This window comes from Serinus canaria, chromosome 4, assembly GCF_022539315.1.
Source record: "Serinus canaria isolate serCan28SL12 chromosome 4, serCan2020, whole genome shotgun sequence".
Lineage (NCBI taxonomy): Eukaryota > Metazoa > Chordata > Aves > Passeriformes > Fringillidae > Serinus > Serinus canaria.
In genome coordinates, this window is record NC_066317.1 from 58,091,817 (window position 1) to 58,109,399 (window position 17,583).

A 17,583-nucleotide genomic window follows, 5' to 3' on the forward strand; every position below is an offset into this window, starting at 1 on the left:
ACATTCAAAAACAGGAAAAGAACTGGTGCTGGAAGAGTTAATTTAGAATAAAATAAGGATTACTTTCATAAGGCATGAAATTCAGACCACAGTTCTGCCTCAGTTTTCAGTAGCAACGGTGACTTTGAACATAAGCAAAGACAAAACAGCAAAGTAAAACAAAGGCAAATGAGTAAAAATTATCAAAACAAAGCTTGAAAAAATTAGCACACTAGCTTTGAGATCAAACAATTTTCATCTTAATGCAGGAACAGCTTGCCCAAATCAAATCCTTAATCAGATTCAGTTGTTATAAACTAGGGGTGAATCAGGTGGGGGTGAAAGACACTACCATGAGACACCACCAAGTGTACAATGAAGAGCCATGCTTACAGCAAATGTTATATAAATAGGTGATAAGTATTAATGTCAAAGTAAGCTTTCATTACTGTGTGCATTTCTGGTGGTTTAATACCAATAAGTACAAAGACTAGCTCAAGAGGAAAGCACTGATATGATGAGAGCTTCATGGTGTGATGAGTGCTTAGAAGGTACACACAAGGAAGAGAACTGCTTGAACTGAAGGACTGCTAATCATTGGAATGGGATTCTTCCACTAGGGCAGATGAGAATAAACATCTGTGTAGCTTTCTCTTGCTCTTTGATCAGGTCAGCAACCTTGAACCAGTCCTTTATCACTTGAGGAGTTGCCTGGAGAATGTCATTTTTCTGGGCGTGAGAGAACAAGATGCTTCTTGTTCCATACTTCAAAGGGATTCTATAGCAACTGTCTCAATAAACTGAATGGGAAAACAAAGTGTACATTTAATAAGGTACACTAAAACTTGTAGTGTAAAATACCGTGTACTGCTAATTAAGTATGACTGGTGGCAGGAAAAAAAATAGTAACAATTCATAGCTGCTTCATCATTTCAATATCTATCATATCTGGCATCACACTGTTTTCTATGTGATACTGCATTATCAGGGCTTAGACATGCTCCCTTTCCCTAAGGAGCTAGTTGCTTTGTCCTGCACATGACAGAGACACAAAAAAGAAATATAAGGATCAAAACATGGTGCTTTTCCTTTTAGAATTGCTTTCATCTAATCATAGCTCCATGCAAAATGTTCTCTATTTTTAATACTGTTATTTGCAAGTCTTTTACTGTCATAGATTAAACCATCCAGCAATTTCACTTTCAGTCACTGATTACTGTCTTTCCCCCCACAGAAATTTAATTCTGTGGAAGAGATCATTGACTTCTACAGATCCGTTCCCATAACGCTCATTGACGGAAAGGATCAGTCAGGAAACCACAGAGAACAATGCTACCTCAAACATCCATTCAAGGCCTGTTGATATGGACAGTGCTGCCTCACACATCCATTCAAGGCCTGCTGATATGGACAGTGCTGCCTCACACATCCAGTCAAGGCCTGCTGATATGGACAGTGCTGCCTCACACATCCAGTCAAGGCTGGCTGATATGGACAGTGCTGCCTCACACATCCAGTCAAGGCCTGCTGATATGGACAGTGCTGTCCTCACACATCCAGTCAAGGCTGGCTGATATGGACAGTGCTGCCTCACACATCCAGTCAAGGCCTGCTGATATGGACAGTGCTGCCTCACACATCCAGTCAAGGCCTGCTGATATGGACAGTGCTGCCTCACACATCCAGTCAAGGCCTGCTGACCTGTGCTGCCTCACTGTCGCTGATTCATCTGTACAGATATAAATAGAACACTTCTTGAAACGTCTCAAAAATCAGATTGGCCTCTTGAGCAAGGAGCTCCCAATAATATAATGAAGCATTCTACACATCTACTCCATTTTTTGATTGTTGCATTTTCACTCTGAGGATACAAATAAAGAATATGTTAACATATTAATTCATAGGAAGGCGTTGAGACCGACTCCTGATATCTTGACAATGACTGACCAATTTGCTTATCTTGCACTCTATCTTCTAACTTCAAATGAAAATGAAATTTGCCCTTGCTTACCTAAATGTCACTTAAACTCTGCCAAGTAGCAAAACTTACTAAAAGTATACCGTCATTAAATAATATTCTTGCTTTTAAAAATACACATGAAACACTGCATGTCACAGTCTAACAGTTAAGACAGTTCTCACTGTCTAACAATTTCATGTGGTGTGCATATGTTTGCTCAACAACAAGCTGTGCTCAGCTGCCACTGAAGTTAGTGTCAGTTGATGCTTATAGGTACTGGAGATTTTAAAGCTAGCTGTAATTGTGTAAATTCTACTATTCAGTGAGCACTTACTCTTTAGCTTAAGTAGCAGATACTTGTATGCCATACCTGAGCCTTCAAATGCTTCCATGGCAGGACCATTATGCAAAGTCACTGAATTCATACCATATGCAAATGTAGAGATAAAAATCTTAAGTAGAAAAAGTAGATGCACGTCAAAATCAGCAAGAAAACGTGCTCTACTGTGTATGAGCAGAGAACCTGAGAATGTGATTATTCTTCCAGAAAAAAACCACAGAAATATTTATTCATACAATTTGAGTTTTGGAAGCCTAACTAAATTCTATATGTATATGAAGGCAAACTACAATTCCATATGTACATGAAGGGATATTTCTGCACAGCACTGATAACCTTCCTAACCACACTAGCAGTCTGACTAGGTTATTATAATATACCAAAAAAGGTATATTACAATAACCTAGTTACTTTAGAACCTCAGTTACTTTATCCTTATAGAACAGGAACAAGAAGAACAAAACCACTCAAGCCCAAAACTACAACATTCCAACCCAATTTATGACGTACTATGTAGTGGTACAAACTACCTATAAAAAAATTCAGCAGTTGACTGTTATTTTCTTTCAACCTTTTTATTTCTCAATGCTGAGTCAAAAGGGAAGAAAACATCCACTGTAAATTATTTCTCTCAAACTGATGACACTGTTAAACTTGAAGGAAATTATTCTGACATAATTTTATCTAATAAAAGTAACAAAACAGAAGCTGCTAAAATAGAGTTCAGCAGAGTTCATAACAAAAAGCATGACATAATCTGCTTTAAGAATTTTAAACCACAATACAATTTAACTTACAAAAAGTTTTCATGTTGAAACAAAAAAAAAAATCTAAATTAAAAACATAAAAACCCCAAGGTTTAACAATTTAGATAACAGATTATGGCAGTGACGTACAGAGCTTCGCAGATGTTTACTAAAGTAAACAGTAAACTTGCTTACAGAAGACAAGCATTACTAGTGTACTTAAACCACCCAGAATCCACAAAGCTGAGCAGCAACACCTTCTCCATTTCCCCCAGTACAGCTTTCATGAGCAATGTTCTGATTTTGCCAGTGACAACTCTTACAAAGCAAATTCAAAACTATTTATTTGGTAGCTTCTACAGAAACAAAATTAATTCAACCAGTAACCTGTATTGAAGGAATTAAAACAAAGGAATGCTAACCATGGGGTTTTTCATGTTAACCATTTCAGTATTCATTTTATATGTTATGCTATAATTTTAAAATGGAAACTATTTTCACCATTGAAAATGCAAATAGCACTGTTAGGTTTGGCATCAAAGCGTATGAAGTGGGGGAAAAAAACCCTCTAGTGTACCCATCTAAAAAAATATAATTCCATTTGAATACAAAATGAGAACTGTCATTTCCTTATTATTGACAAAACAGGAAAAACAAAGTTTGTTCTGTGGAATAGTTTAGTCTGATACAAATGATACAAAAATTTTCCATGTGTACAGGATGAAAAGATCTGACTTAAAGCACCAGCTATCGGAAGGATTTCAACACTGTATTGCAGAATTATGGGAAAGCAGTAAGTGGCTTTGAAAGTAAACCTCAGTCAGATGTAGTTTTAAAATATTTACATTCTAATGTAGATATGATAAATATTTTATCAAAACAATGTATAATCTGCTGGAGTATATAAAAAAATATTCCCAGCTAAACTGTTTACAAAAATGCACCATCAGTGAAAAGAGTTAGGGACTACCAGTTTACCAGAGAAGCCCCAGTTCAAACATAGAACACACATCCAGCATTAGAGTCAGTATTGATTTTCATATTTTTAAAACTGTAACACATTATTTTAATTGTAAGTATGTGCTTCGATATACTTCATTCTAAAATGATTTAAAATTGACAAGATGAAGAGAAACATCCACAGCTCACATACAAAAACAGTAACTTCAGTGTCATCCATCCCTCTTTTTTACTAAAAAGCTGTCATTTGGCCCTGATTTAGAGAAGTGTTTAAGCAACTGAGCAATGTTTACACTGCACTGAAGTCAGTACGCATCAGACATAATCCGTAACTAGGCACATGCTTGTATGAATTTGAGGCCTACAAAAAATAAATTGTAACAACATCTAAATTCTTAAATACGATGAAAGATTGCACTGAAAATCTGGTTCAACACTGTCATGTAAAAGCTGTGCAACGTGCCTTTTCAGTTTGAAAAGTCTTCAACAAGTTCCCTAGTAAATAACCTCACCAACTAGAGTGCTAACCAAATACCGAGACTGTAAATGCTTCTATCACACACAAGGTGGTACAGAGTTTATGTCTGGCTAATACTATTTTTGAACAGCCCTGAGGCCATTTAGAGAAGCACTTTTCACTATCAGCCCAAGCCTGAAGGTATCTCTGGCTTGATGGCACAGAATCCTCAGTGTTTTGCTCCCTTGCATCTACACAATACAGTCTAGGTAAAGACTCAGTACTAAACAAAATTAAATTTCTTTGTGCTATCAGACCTAGCAGGAGTAACTGATTCCATAGTTTTTTTCATTTACACCCTTGTACCGCCTCTGAAGTCAGAAGTGTTTTTATTTCACTGAAACAGAGCACTTGCATTTAAATTTTACTTTTTATGTGTAGTGCTTCATTTGCCACTAAAACCTATGACTTACACTTGCTGTCCATGGAGGACCAAAAGTGCATTTCCATACAGATGTGCTCGATCTCTGAAACACCATGCTGTAATAAAGCAAACTAAATCCTGTTAAATTTACAAAGGTCTCATCATCAAAGATTTTAATCCATACAGACCTAGCACAAACCACATACAGCACAGTATCCTAAGGTAACTAGAAAGATGTTTGCATAGCAAATCTTCTTCAAATTTCTCCTATGGAACAGATGAAGCTGACCTCCAATATAAATTTCAATCACAAGAGTGCAAAGTGGTGCTGAATCCTCACTATCAGCTTCTCTAGCTCTCTCTACCTCTACTCTCTTCTTCACTTTGCTAACAGCAGAGGACTTTTGGCAAAATAAAGCAGTTATTTCCATCCTCCATTACAAGCAAGTTAGTGTCACTCATTAAAAGCAAGAGGGGAAACCTCCCCTAGGCTCTCATTTAACGTTTTTTTGCTTGTAGAGAAAGAACATCCCAGCCCTTGGTTGCCTCAATTAAGTGTCTCTGTCCATGACTTATCCATTCTTCTTGGTCCATATATACTCTCCCACAAAACCAACACTTAAAGAGACACCGAAGTGCTTCAGCTGATGAAGTTTCCACCACTTGGTAATTGTTTTTGTGGGTCTTTTTTAGCTTCATTTTTAGCATACTCCGCTTTTTTGCTTGGTTTCCTGTCTCAGCATTCTGAAGAGTAAGACGCTTTCGGTAACGTTTGACACCAAGACAACTACTTGTCCTTTCTGACAGAACTACTTTCAGAACTTGACCTTTATACTTATTGATAGTCTTCATGACATTAATTATCTCTGGTGAATCAACATCAGGATGGTTTAGTACTACAACTGGCTGATTACGACGAGGGCATTTTATCAACTGATTCATTTTCAGAGGAAGAAGTCGAAGACGTCTTGCTGTCAACAGGTATGACATATCAGAACTTGAAGTGGTTTCTGACTGAGCTCTTGTTTTCCTCTTAGGAAGTTCTCTGAGGCTTGTTTGTTTTGCCTTATTTTTGGGACTTTTTGAATAGGGCTTGCTTTGCTTGCTCACATCACTGCTTTTCTGAAATAGTACACCAGTTTGCTTGCTATTTTTAGCACTTGCCTCTCGCTTTGGTCTTTGCCTGAGTGATACAGTTTGGGACTCAGCACTTGGTTCACTCTGATTAGGCAAACATGGGAAATTACTGCTGAGTGCCTCAGAAACACTGACGGGGACTGGGCGGGGCAGAAACATTTCATTGCGATGCACAGGAGCTGATGTTTCACCCCTGTTTTCTATTCCACATGAGCTTTGACTGCTAGTAGCATTCAGCACTCTCAGCATTGTCCCTTTGGGGATAAAGACTGGGGTAGCAACATGGGAATTTTTAGTTACCCTGTTTTTAGAAGTTCTTGCAAATGTAAAGAGCTGATCTTCACTGTGTTCTTCATTACTAATCACACTTCTTCCACCATGTGCTTCAGACAAAGTCGCGGGTTGTTCCACTTCAGTGGCACAAACAGCTCCCTCACAGCTTGCTGAACTTTCTTGAGGCAAAAGCAACTTTTTACTAGAAGCCTGACATCTCAAGGGCACGGATTTCGTGTTAGATTCAGCAGCAGACATGAGTTGAGCAATCTTTCTACACAGCAATGTTGCTGATTTTTTCCTGCGTGTTGTGTCATCCCATCTGACATCCTCTGGAACATTTTCAGTCCCAGAGCTAAGAGAAAATACAGATGAAATAACAGGTCCTTCAAAAGGACTGCCTTTATTTTGCATCTTTTGTAGCTCAACTGATTCCAGAAGATGATTACTCTTTTGGCTTATGGTTTCAGTTCTCTTTACTTTGCTCAAGCCAGATGTTATATCCTCAAAAGCTGGAGTTTTAGTCATGTAAACGTTTTTTCCTCCTTCAGAAGATGTAATAAATTTTTTATCAAAACCTTTTCCAGCTAAATGTGCTTCAGCAGAATTGACTGGTAGACTCCTATGTTCTTTACCAACCCTCTTCATAGACAAGGTATCCTTTTCTTTATGGACAGCAGAAAAATTCTTTCCCTCCTGAGCAGCTTCTACTGAAACATTCTTGGAACTTTTACCTTCGGAAACAGAAGCGTATTTTGGACGGTATGTATCTTCACCTTCTTCATAACAATACAGATCACTATGCAAGTTATTTTTTCCATCTACTTTCCCCTTTGAGGATTTAAGATCACTTTTTTTTTCAGCACTGTTCTTCACCAGAGATTGAGAACAAAGTTCTATAACACCTGAATGGACATCAATACCTTTCACCAAATGAAAGCATAATTTTGATGTATCTTCCCTCTGTACAGGTACAGAGCTATAGCCTGAGAGCTGAGAATCTGAAGAACAAAAACATTCAGAATTCTTGTCATATGTACTATCCAAATTAAGCTGGTTACTAACACTAGATAATTTGTTTACATTCACTTCCATAGTTAGTAACTCATTTTGACACAGAGATGTTTTCTTTACTTCTGCAGATTGTTCTGTACCTTGATTCTCAAATTCCTCTTCTGCACAGTTCACAGGTTTGTAAGTTGCTTCTTTCATAGGAATTAGTTTAAGAACCAGCTGTTGTGCTCCATTCACTATTTTTAGCTCTACTATCTGAGCTAAACAGTTGGAAGGAACTACAAGTTCAGATGGTGCAATTACTGTTAAAGGCATCCCAGGTTGTAAAGGCTCTGTTTTTGGAGAATAAACCTCAACCTCCACACTTTGATTCTCACATACACTCATTTCAGATGGCTCCAATAGTGTCTTATCCTGGACTGATGATGTGTTTATGCTACATTCTACATTTTGAGATGGGCAGACTGTTTTAGTTGTTTTACTTGGAATCTCACAAACCATATTTGAAGGCAAACTTGAAAGTTCATTTTGGAAAGGAATTTTATTGTATTTCTGCTTTTTACATAAAGTGCTTTGACTCTGCTTCTTTTGCTTGTGGTTCATGAGAGTATTTGACAGGCGTTTTCTGGGTGTTTCATGTACTCTTCTCGTATGTTTAACTATATAGTCATGTCTAACAGCACCATATTCACAGTACTCACACTGATACGGAAAGGTTCCAGTGTGCTTCACCAAATGTCTCTGGAATTCTCCTTTGGTGTAGGATACATAACTACAGTGGGAACAAAGAAACTTAATTTCTTCATGTTGCCCTACGTGCTTTTTATACTGTAAAGGATCCTTTGTTGAGAATCTGCACTTATCACAGTAGTATTTGCCTGGCAGAAAGTTTTTTACTTTAAACGTTTTCTGGGTTTTACTTGCGATTTTTCTTTCACGTTTTTCATAGTCTGCAGCATTGGCACCTTCAGGAACAAAATCGAAAGCTGGTGGTTTAATATGACTGCACTTCTTGCAGATGAAATTTCTGTCTTCAGTCCACTCAAGCTTCTTATGCTTCTCTATATCTTGCATTGAAATTTTCTGAACATTTCTGCACTTTATACAGCTTATCAGTGACAACTTATTGTTCTCAGCCTCAGTTCCTTGGTAACAGCAGTTTTGGTCATCTGCCCCTTTTGACAGATTTGTTTTATCATCAGATTGCTTTGGGGATGTAGTTAAAGAATTATTTTTATCATTAATTTGGCCAGAGTACAATCTTGGTAAAATTTCCCTCATTTTTTTCAACTGCATATCAGATGAAGCAACTCTGCATCATTTTCATTAAACACAACATCAACAGACAGAATGCTTTCTTGGTATTAGTCCTGTGTATATTTCCTATCAATCAATCAATCATTCAGGCCGCCAATCTGCAGAATACAAGCTTTGGAAGAAATGATGTTCAAGCAACTGCATCCATATTACATTCCATTTTCTTAGTCGATCCACTTGCAGCACTAAAGAATAAAAAGCAGAACATTAAGTCAATTAAGATTCAATGATCACTGAAATACAATGAACTAATAATTGAACTATTAGTGGACTACAGCTGCATTACAGAGTGCAAGTCCGCTGTCAATATACCACTGATTGTATTCTGCATATACAACCAATAACTCTAAAACATACCAAATCAAATAATCCTTTAACATTTGCTCTCATTCAAAACATTCCCAAATTCGTGTAATTACCTGCTATGCATCAAAACCTGAAGAGTTCATGGTATTTGTCCCATGTCATGAAAAATTTTATACTTAAGAAACATATTTATAAGCCAAACAAGATACTTGATAACAGAACTGAGCAGCAGAATATGATTTCAGTTCATATATAGCCCTCAACTCAGGACAAGATATCATGAAACATGCAAGTTCCATTCATATGTGAATAGCAGGGAAACAGAATGTGACTAGGATGGTTACTAGAAACACAGAACTACTAGTTTGTTTTTAAATAAAATAATTTTCAAGCTAGCATGGAAATTCCTGACATAAGGAAGGAAGTTCTTTTCTAATCAGTGCCAATGTTTCAGATACAAACAGTCTTGAACACTAATTCGTAACAAGATGCGATTTATGCTTCACATGTTCTCAAAGCAATGAAGTCAAAACAATCTGTGGCTGCAAAATTAATTACTTTTTCTTCTATTAATATTACAGTGTAATCACTTCTATATATGTGGACAAGCATATAAATAATTCACTTCATCCTAATAAAACAGAACGTCAATCAAGCAAAATAAACAATGCAACATAAGGCAGAGGGAGAGCAGTAATATCACTGTAAAACATCAAATTAACACATGCAATATCCTTGGCCCACAGGTTCCAGCACTCTGTCTCTCTAGTATATTTAACAGGAAGATCTCAGCCTTTAAGCTTTTGGCAAGACTATGAAACCCTATTATTTGGAAAATAAACAATCAAATTAGGCTTTTGAGACATACATGAAGTCCAGTCAACACCTTTCTTATTCTAACATCATTAGTTATACTGTTGCACACACTTGCAATCACGAACAGACTCAACTGCATGAGGTTACTTCTGTTTTCCAATACACCCTACAAAAGGCTTCTGCTTCTGAAATCCAGATCCTCACCAAGTGTACCTACAGAGATCAGGGCCTGATTTGGACTCCAAAAACACAGTGCTGAGTTCACTTAAGCAGCTTCCCATCACAATAATCATGTGGTAATCAAGAAATTAAAGTACGGTACTGGAAAGACATTGAGGTGCCTGAGCGAGTCCAGGGAAGGGCAACAGAGCTGGTAAAAGGTCTAGAGAGAAAATCTTACAAGGGGCGGCTGATGGAGCTGGGAGCATTGAAAAGGGGGCTCAGGGGAGACCTTATTATTCTCTGTAACTACCTGAAAGGAGGCTGTAGCCAGGTGGATGTCAGCCTCTTCTCCCAGGTAAGAAGTGACAGGAAGAGAGGAAACTGCCTCAAGTTGCAGCAGAGCACACTGAGATTGAATATTAAGAAAAATTTTTCAATGAAAGGGTTGTCAATAATTGGAACAGGTTACCTGTGGAAGTGGCAGAGTTACCTCCTGGGGATGGAGTTAACATTCCTGGGGATATTAAAAACATGTAAACTGGGCACTCAAGGATATGGATTAGTGGTTAGCTTGGCAGCGCTGGGTTACAGGTTGGACTGGATGATCTTGTAGGTCTTTTCCAGCCTAAATAATTCTGTGATCTCCCCAGTGGCTTGACAGGACTAAATATCTGATCCAAGAAGGTTTTCCTGCATCTTATGTGCTCACAACCCAGAAAGCAACCATACTACTGCACAAAAGCAGCATAGCCAGCACATTGAGGGAAGCAATTCTCCCACTCTGCTCTCATGAGACCCCACCTGCAGTGCAGCTGCATCCAGCTTTGGGGCCCCCAACACAAGGAAAAGGTTCAGTGCCTCTCCTCTGGACCCATTCAAAGCTTTTCACAGGGCTGAATCACTTCTCCCATGAGAACAGGCTGAGAGAGTTGGGGCTGTTCAGCCTAAAGAGGTGGCCTCACAGAGACCTTATAGCACCTCTAAGTACTGAAAGGAGGCTTCCAAGAAGTGGAGAAGGACTTTTCACAAGGGCATGCAGTGATAGGACAAGGGGGAATGGCTTCAAGCTGAAGAAAGGTAGATTTAAATTAGATTTTAGGAAGAAATTCATTACTGTGAGGGTGGTGAGGCACTGGAACAGGCTGTGCAGAGAAGCTGTGGATGCCCTATCCCTGGCAGTGTTCAAGGCCAGGCTGGTCTAGTGGAAAGCATTCTTTCTCATGGCAGGAGGCTGAACTAGGTCTCTTCCAGAACAAACCACTCAGTGATTCCATGATCTTTCCTTGTACTCCATCAGTAACTGCTGTATCAATGCTGCCCTAAATACAGGGCTCTTCAAAGTGTTCTGATGTAGCCACAAACATCAGTAAAAGTAAGTTAGAAAACTGGCTAGGGACAACATAACAAGCTTTTCACTCTTAAGCAGATGGATGGGTGTACACTAAAACCCCTTAGTGGGTAGTTCTAGAACTGTAGTAATCTTATCTCATTGCAATGCAGACAGCTGTGAAAATACACACAATTTGAAAAACAAATCAATGGCAGCCTTGCAGGAAGGAAGTATACCTGAATGCTGTATTGTGATCTGGAGAATTTTCTTCAAGCAATTCTAATGTGGATGACATTATGTGCTCTATTACCCTGATTCTAAAGAAGACTGAAAAGCAAAACGTTTGTGGTGGTTCAGATGGAACATCTTTCCCTGGCTACTACCACTTTCTAGACTTAAGACTAACCTGCTGACACACAAACGTGGTGGTAGGCCTATGTTCAGGACAGCCACTGTTTTGTTTCAGGAGAAAGATGATAAGAGATCTTCATAAGCTCAAGATCCAGACCAAAGATGCTTTATGCATTTCTAGACAGCTTTAAGAAAGAAGTAACATGGCATTTGAAAGGAAATGGGGAAGCTATATTGGCATTTGCCTTTTTCTGCTGTTAACATCTATCTATTAATACTGAAACTGCCCTCCATGTGAACTAACTGAAATCTAAGTATAGAGAATTAATGCCATCAAAATCCATAACCACAAAAAAATAAGTGTAAACCCAGAGAATTTTCTTGTATTTTTAAACTCAGTAGATTTCACTTTATGGGAGAACATGAAAAATAATCCACAACCTTTAAAGGGCAAGAAAGTACAAGAAACACAGTCCAACATTTTCAGAAGACTTCAATTTAACAGTTCTGAACTTCTCAATCCAAGACTATGCCAGAAAAATTTAACAGAGATAATTCAAAGAACAGGCTAGTAATCCTTCCAAATTTTTCTAATTCAAACCGGTATATGTAGGAAAGTCTGCCATGGTTTAAGCCCAAAACCACGTTTTCATGCAGACCTGTGACAAATACCATGTACCTAGAATGCAGGTTTCAAGCATTGGTGTGTGCCTGCATTCCATATGTGCCCAGGTTGGTCCCAGGCAGCAGCCAAGCAGCCACAGAGCTGCTTCCTGCTGTCCCACCCTTCCCTCTCTCAGTAGCAAGGAGAGCAAAGGAGAGAAGAAGCACAGGAAAGCTTATGGGTCAGGACAAAGGCAGTTAAACAGAAGGAAAGAAGTGGGGAGGTGACATAAGGGAAATCACTCACCACCTTCCACCAGCATATCAAAGCCCAGCCAGTCTCCAAGAAGCAGGCACCCTGGAAGGCAACCCCCCTCTGCTTCCAGTTTTCATGGCTGAGCACAACATTGTATGATGTGGACTATCCCCAGACCTATTCTGGGCAGCTGTCCCAGCTTTGTGCCCTCCTAATGTCTTGCCCACCCCATGGCTACTCAATAGAGTGAGGGGGGGAAGAAAACCTTGACGTTGCGCAAACATTGTTCAGCAACAACCAAAACACCAGTGTGTTATCAAGACTGGTTTAGCCACAGTACTGTACAGGCTGCTTTCAAGAAATTTAACTCCATCTCAGCTAGACCCAGTAAAAGGTAAAAAAAGAACTCAATAACCAGTTGATGTCAAAGTAACATCTCTGCTGTCTCCCTTGCTAGTTTTTCACCATGTACCCTGAACACTGACCAGTTAATAAGAAAGGTTTTGATACAAACAGCTCCAATTTATACTTATTTTGGATTTTAAAAAGCCAAAATTATATTGTAATTTTATGCCTGTATTAAATTTTTTTCCTATTTATTTCAGAAAGCCAAGATCATCAATGTACACAGGGAGGTGAACATTACATACATTCACTCCATACCACTGGGGAAGGTGGGGAGGGGGAGGAATTCCCCTAAAGATCTGTTTTGGTATTTGAAGGATTGGCAGAAACATGCTTCAGAAGATTTAATTAAAAGATAGATAGTCAATTTTCAAGTTATAATCATATGCAGTGCACACAGACCAACCCAAAAATATCATTAAAGGAAGACCTTGAAGTCTACAAAGAGTCTCAGTGGCAAAGAGAGGAATGGCATGGTTGAGAAATGAAATAAGAGACACTAAGTGTGTCAAAGTCAATTCCAGTTACTGTCTTCACAGGAATGAATTCTGAAAAAAAAAAAAATTAAGAAATACAACAAAGTACCCAAATTAGGAAACATTAAAAAATAGAGAACTTAGTTTGGAGAGAAAAAAAAAAAAAAAGCACATGGAAAAAAGACATCACAAGAAAGATAAACCAAATTTTCCCACTCACTCCTACTGAACACCTGAAATTCAGTGACATTAAAAGGTCAGGCATTCAACAAAACAAACATTTCCATCTTTCACACAACAGTATCATATCTTGAACTTTGCTGCTCAAGACACAGGAGAGTAACAGATGCACAGAAATTAAAAGGCATTCCAAACTCTGGATATCCCAGCTACATAAAGGTTAAAAAACAAAAATGCATTGAAACAAAGGAAAATAGGACAAAACATCCTCTGCAGCCTGACTATGCCAAATTCAACCAGTACAAGGGTTTTTGCACTGCAGTAGGTTACAACCACTGATGTGGCCACTGTCACACTGGAAATTTCTATTTACTTCAAATACGTCAAAAAATTTGTTCATTTCAAAGAAGAAGATGTACATTCCAGGGCTTTAGGTTCCTTTAGTTCAAACTATATGCTGCTATCAATGAAAAGGGTGTGATGAGCAGGATGCATTTAACCTATGTGAACAAATAAATGAGCCCTTATTTTCAGCAAAGCACACACCTCTCATGCACAAAGATCACAGACCACAGCCAATAATCAGGGTGTGCTTTGGTACTGAAAAGCCCATATAAGTCATCCCTAAGAAAATGAAGTTTAAACAGAATTGGAGGGCACTGAGCATCACTGCATCAGGAGGATGCAGTGCATAAAATTTGTGCCACTGTGAAAAATTTCAATCTCTATGATGCTTAAAATTACCTTGCCTGTATTTTGCAATTACACACACATATATATATATTTGTGTGTGTATATATATACACACACACATATATATATATTGGTGTATATATATATACACACACCCACATATATATATATATATATATATATACACACTGACTGTTTAACATCAACTACCTCTGTTCAGGAGAGTTAACTGTTCTACTGACCCAACTACACGGCTGCCAATTACCAGTCACTAATTTTAGGCCTAATGACTGGGAGAGAGCCAAAGTGCTTCACATAAGTATTACATATTGCATTAATTTAAATAATTAATTTTGTATTAAAAACAAACAATTCAAATGCACCAAAGAAATTTTGTCTACAAGCATTTCTTCTTAAAAAGCCATTTTGTCTCACAATAACAGCTAATCACACAGTCGTAACAGTTCTTGGTTTTCAGCTGAAATTCACATGAGGTTTTCAAAGCAAAATGAATGAAGAATGACAATGCAAACAATTAAGAAGAGCAAGGACCATGCACCAAGTTTTAAGAGCTCGTTTTTATTAAAAATATACAGTTCTTTCATTCTACAGAAAAAAACCAATTACTCTTAAAATGTTTATTACTTACAAAGTCATGCAAAACACAATTGAAAGGAAATCACTATTTTTTGAATGCATAAGTGAAAAACTGTCCAATCTACTAACATTTTTTGTCATTGCATGGATGCAGGCACATGCATGTACCATGCAGCATTCTACTGAAATGGAGGTCTGCTTCCTGCGGCTCTAGGAACAAGGCCTAGCTTTATTTGTGTCTGAAAGAGACACAATTCTGTCATATCATTCAACTGCTTGGTGGTCTTCCTGCAAAAAGCTAAACAAGGCATTACCAAATACCTACTGTATCAAAAACAGTATTCTAGAGTGCTCAGAGACATGTATAGAGACAATTTTTTTAATTGATCATACATGTAATTGATCTGTGCTGTTCATTTCATCATTTCACACAATTTACAACTATTTTCAAAGTATTTCTGCATATCCAGAGCATACTGACTAGTATAAAGCATTACCCTACTCTTGAGCTCTAAGGCCTGTAGGAAATACAGCAAGGAAGTATGGCATTGAAGAAAATGGGAGAAGAGGGGGAAAGAGTCCCATTAAAAGCACATATCCCTCCATACCCTCATCTCAAAGCACTCATGTAGGATGTTAAAATTGATTTCCACAGATTTCATTCCTGATAAAATTAGCCACATACTGTTTGTACGTGCAAGAAAAGAGCCTTGACTGTAACCACCTACTGCAGTAACAATGCACAACAGACTGCTAGAAAAATCCTGCAAAGCACCACTAGTCTTCTTAACTATAAAGCAGACTTTTTAAATTAAATGTACATTGCAGGACATTTTGGCTACATCTACGATAACACTGGATTATTTATTCAGAAGAAAATCGGTTTATACATCTAAATTATTTTAAGTGTCCAATGTTACACTTTTCAATGATAGACTGTCTTGCACCAAAATTCAATATGGGATTCAATTAAGCCAATCTTATGCCCAAACACTCAAAACAACCTTATCCGCACACAAAACACAGGATGTTCTATTTTGTTCATGAATACATTTACTAACCCGAGAGCTCCTTTTCTTCAGGATGACCAAGACGACAAACCTGGACAACAGCTTTAGTCCAGACGAGTCCAAAGCGGCCTGATGGCGTCCACGAGACAGCAAGCACCAAAACCCTCCTTTTCTTGGGCATCCAGCCCACCCACGCACCAGTGCTGGCGGCTCTCCGCGTTAGGGCGGCCTCCCCCGGCCGCCGGCTGTCCGTGCGCGCCCCGAGCGCGGCGCCGCGGGGGATGCGGAGCGGGGCGGGCGCTGCGCGGGCCGCGCAACCTCCGCCCGCCGCCACCGAGCGCACTGCCGCCGGCGGCCCGCAGGGGGCAGCACTGCGCGCCGCGCCCGCTCCGGCCCCGCGGCCCCGCGCAGGGAGCGCGGCGGGAGCCGCGGGCCCGGGGCCTTACCTGGCTCGGAGCGGGACGAGGGGGATGAAGGACGGGCAGCGTCCCTGGGCGCTGACCCCGCCAGCCGCCGCCGCCGCCGCTCCCGTTGTCTCCGGACACAGGAGGAGCGCAGCGCCGCCCCGCGTCCTGCGCGGCCGCTGCCGCCCCGCCCTGCGGCGCTCATTCCGGCAGGGAGGGCGAGCGAGCCCCCCGCCGCCCGGCCCGGCCCGGCCCCCGCCCGCGCGGCGGCGGAACTGACCTCAGCGCGCCCCGCCCGCCGCGCGTAGAGCTCTACCGAGCCCGGCACCTGCGCGCCGCCCGCGCCCTGCGGCACCGCGGAGAGCGGAGCGAGGGGAGCCCCGCGCTGCGCCCTGGGAGGGGCTGCCCGGTCGGGTGGGTGCCCGCTGGCCGCCCTGACACAACAGGCCCGAGGATGCGCTGTTGTTCCCAATAACCTCTCTACAACCCTTCGATTCCGTTGTGCTTCGCTAGGGTATGGTGTGGGCACGCATTACACGGGCATCACTCAGTAAAGTACTGCAATGACGTGGTTGTGTATTTTCATAGTCTTTCTATGAAATCCAGATGTCTTTTGAAATTAAGTGTTCTTAGCAAAATTTGGAGGGAGAAAAAGAGGACTTAACTGCGTATTGGCCTATAAAGTACCTTTGATGTCACTGCATTATCAAATCTCTCCACTTAAAAAACAAACCATGTCTAACACAGGGCCAGAAGTCTTGCCAGATGAGGTCTTTGGAATGAAGTTTTTTGGTACATGTCTTCAAAGTTGAACTCTGTTGCTGTGACACATTTTCCGTTCTGTTCTCTACTGGAATGATTTGAGAGTCCTTGATTTCATCTAGGCATGGACATACGTCCTCAGGGATCTTGGATTTTGGGATAGGCTCTTCAGGTCATAAAAAAAGAAACAGAAAAGCTATGTACAGGAAAGTCTGTGGAGAAAGAATCCTGTCAATTATAATTGTTTTAGTTCCAAAATGAGATCTTGCCTTCAAGATCTTTTGATTAGCAATGTAAGAAAGTATTCCAATTGGCAGTTTGGAACACTATAGTTTACTGAGTATCTTTAAACTTGTGAAGAAAGTTTTCTGGCAGATAGAGCTGGTTGGGATTTCTAGAAGGTTTTTGACGAAGACTGTCAAAGAAACAAAACTGTAATGGCATAAGACCAAGTGTCTTGGCATGAATAGCTGGTCAAAGGTGGAGAGAGCATGTGGTCCTTGGAGCATAGAGATGAGGGGTGCACTGCTGGATCAATCTCTGCTTGGACCTGCTCAACATACAAGTGATTTGAAAAGGGAGCTGGGCACTCAGGTGACAACCTTCTGATCATACCAAGCTATTG

The 17,583-nt window shown here is 40.0% G+C and overlaps 2 protein-coding genes across 3 annotated transcripts in view; one reads left to right on the top strand and one right to left on the bottom strand.

Annotated features, from left to right (window-relative positions):
* CLNK (cytokine dependent hematopoietic cell linker) overlaps positions 1–4,204 on the top strand; it is a 28,249-nt gene extending 24,045 nt beyond the window's left edge. The window contains exon 15 of the mRNA XM_018924972.3: positions 1,214–4,204. Within this exon, the coding sequence (XP_018780517.3) occupies positions 1,214–1,342 (129 nt within the window). The 3' untranslated portion in view covers positions 1,343–4,204. The remainder of the gene's footprint in view (positions 1–1,213) is intronic.
* On the bottom strand, positions 2,836–16,386 carry ZNF518B (zinc finger protein 518B). 2 transcript variants are annotated; one of them, XM_030238991.2, is made up of 2 exons: positions 16,239–16,386; positions 2,836–8,792 (listed from the first exon to the last, which is right to left on the bottom strand). In XM_030238991.2, the coding sequence occupies exon 2, from the start codon at positions 8,584–8,586 to the stop codon at positions 5,365–5,367; it is 3,222 nt and encodes a 1,073-aa protein (XP_030094851.2). In that variant the 5' UTR covers positions 8,587–8,792; positions 16,239–16,386; the 3' UTR covers positions 2,836–5,364. The 2 variants fall into 2 exon arrangements, with proteins under 2 accessions (XP_030094851.2, XP_009097732.3); XM_009099484.4 differs by lacking the exon at positions 16,239–16,386 and adding an exon at positions 15,844–16,161.
* Between the last annotated feature and the right edge of the window lie 1,197 nt (positions 16,387–17,583).

Bases quoted from the DNA above. Each gene is read 5' to 3' on its own strand.
- ZNF518B (XM_030238991.2), bottom strand. From the start codon at position 8,586: ATGCAGTTGAAAAAAATGAGGGAAATTTTACCAAGATTGTACTCTGGC.